The sequence below is a fragment of the Cystoisospora suis genome (assembly GCF_002600585.1).
Source record: "Cystoisospora suis strain Wien I chromosome Unknown contig_490, whole genome shotgun sequence".
NCBI lineage: Eukaryota > Apicomplexa > Conoidasida > Eucoccidiorida > Sarcocystidae > Cystoisospora > Cystoisospora suis.
In genome coordinates, this window is record NW_027153291.1 from 4909 (window position 1) to 7634 (window position 2726).

Below are 2726 nucleotides of genomic sequence, written 5' to 3' on the forward strand. Positions count from 1 at the left end.
AGAAAGAAAGAGTGAGAAAGATTAAAGCACAGAAGAAAGGAGAAAGAAAAGCGGCCTTCCAGAACACATACACTCAAGAGAGGAGACAATGTGACTTGTATCATTATGTAGGGGGGTATGTATTCTCGTACAGGTATGAATTTATGTGAATGGGTATATATGAATATGGATTACCTATGAAGGTGTATGTACACCTGATTGCAATTCACCTCCCCCGCCAGGATTTCCGAGAAGTTTTTTCTTTCTCTCTCTTCTTTTTGAAGGGGGAGAATCCTTCTCTCATTTAGCACAGTCACCCCATGCTGCTAGTGTCAGAAGATCTGTAAGAATTAAGAAGAAATGAAGTAAAGGAAGAAGAAAAAGCAAAACGAAGATGTTTTCTTCATTATCGCACACCGTCCTGCTCTTGTTGTTTCTTCTTCTTCGTCCTTCCAGAAGTCCCTCACTCACTCACGAAATGAGAGAGACTCAGAAAGAAGATTTACTTTAGTTATCCTTCCGATTCTTCCTTGTTTCTTTCTCTCTCTCTTTCTTTCTTTCTTTCCTGAGCTTTCCTACCATCTTTTTAATGTACAGTTCCTTTAGGTCATACGTGGCAAGGACAACATCCTTCTGTTTCTCTTCCCTCTCTTCTTTCTTTGTTCGGGTGTACATACACTCCCCTTCCCTGCTCATAGCCGTGTCTACAGGGCTTCCTTTTGTTGTTTTCTTTGCGTAGAGAAAGATTTTCTCCTTCTCTTCGTGTTGTTCGTAACGTTTCTGTCGGGGGTAGGGAAGACGAGAGAGAGTCTCAGAGTGCATGCATGCATACAGAGAATAGAAAGATCAAAAATAGATAGATAGATAGATTAAAGATAGATAGATAGATAGGTGCAGTCGACTGGAGCCTAATCTATGGGGATGCGTACACCCTAAGCCAGGGAAGTAGGCGACGAGAGGGGGGCGGGTGTCCTTCTTTTCTTACGATTCAAACAGCCAGAGGGGATGTCTATCTATCCACTTCATACAGAATATCGAGATACCCTTCCCTTTCTGTTCACATAAGACGTCTCTCAGCCTTTTTTCTTTTCTTATTGAATCGCAACAGGATGGAGGGATGCTCTAGATTCCTATAAGCCCTCTCTCTCTAAAAGCCTCTTGCTTCTCTCCGGGCGTGGAGGCAGCTCTCTTGATACCTACAAGGAGAGTCGGTCTGGTATTGCTTTCTTCTCTTTTTATCTCTCACTCATCTTCGCCACTGTACATACACTCATACATATGTATCCATAGTCGTACGCATACATATATCTTCGGATACATGTTTATATACACACATCTCTTCATATACCTACACGTTCGCGTATGCATATTCCTACGTGATACACTTCTTCCTGTTTCTCCGGTTCAGACGCATCCATTTGTATGATACACTGACAGATCAGTTGGTGGGGGGGCTTAAGGTATGTATATATCCATACCTTCGGTTTGCTTCATCTTTCTGTTTCGACAGGAAAAGAGGAACAAAGAGATTCAGATGCATCCAAAGCGACACAAGTCTACGGACACATATGTAACGATAGACCTATATTCCTTTGAAAAGACAGTGTAAAGATAGATAGATAGATAGATTCAAGATAGATAGATCGATAGATAGATCAAAGATAGACAGATAGATTAAAGAAGATGAGCAGACAGACAGATAGATAGATAAGTCTAAAGATAGATATGGGACAGCTAAAACGCAGCGTCATAGAAGGGTTATGTAGAAAGATTTAGTGAGAAGACTGGATGAGTTAGGGGCGTTCATTTCCCTGTATAAGAAGTTGTTCATTACAAAGTGAAACACCAGGACTTCACGCAAACATCTATCTGTAAGGACGACACTTCTTTATCTCCTTAACCATGAGAACGCAGGAGTTTCTCCTTCTCTTAATCTTTTACCTCTTCTTAGGGACCGGACACTCTCCGTCTCTGCGCAATTCGCTACTCTTACGAAAAGAAGTGGTCAAGATTGAGATAGAAAGAACATTTTAGATACTTGCCTAAGCAGTCTACTCTTTCTCTTCTTTTGCTGAGCCGTATCTCACCTGTGGCGGAAGCTCTTCATTCTATTCGCAGTCCTTTCAACATAAAAAAGAGGAAGAAAAGAGAGAAAGAGAAGAAGTCTACGCAATCGAGACAAGTCTGGATAGATAGGTAGATAGATAGTAAAGATAGATAGGTAGATGTTTGGAGAAAGGAGAGAGTAAAACTGCAGAGATTCTATAGAAAGAACAGAAAGTGATGGCGAAACAAATCAGATGTGTGGCCCTGGATCTGAGAGATTCATAAGAGACCATGAAAAGGGAGAGAAAGAAAGAGAAGAGCTTCATACTGTCTCTCTCTATCCTCCTATCTCTCTACTCCATTCACATCGATCTATTCACATAATTCTCTCAGCAAAGGAACTAGTAGAAAACAAGACAGAGGCCTGGGGAGCGAGAGACATCTCCCCTTTCTCCATGTTAGGCAGATGCGACTGGAAGTATCTCCTGAGACAAGAAGAAAGGAGTAGAAGAAGAAGTCCTAGTTCTTTCTGTTGATCTCCGGCGTGCTTGTACCAAGGAGAGAGAGGTTGAAGAGAAAGTCTGATTCGAGTATACAAGAGTCGAAAGAAGGGACTGCGGCTCTCAGTCTTCTCTTTTCTTATCTTTTTCTTCAAGCCTGCTGACCGGAGAGAAGAGATTATAGATAGATGAAAGATAGAT

At 41.6% G+C, this 2726-nt stretch overlaps 1 protein-coding gene across 1 annotated transcript; it reads left to right on the forward strand.

Annotated features, from left to right (window-relative positions):
- Positions 1-4: 4 nt before the first annotated feature.
- On the forward strand, positions 5-2315 carry CSUI_001238 (uncharacterized protein; the record flags this gene model as incomplete). Its single annotated transcript, XM_068061444.1, has 1 exon — positions 5-2315. A coding segment is annotated over one exon (144 nt), but the record flags the coding sequence as incomplete, so codon positions are not given.
- Positions 2316-2726: the final 411 nt, after the last annotated feature.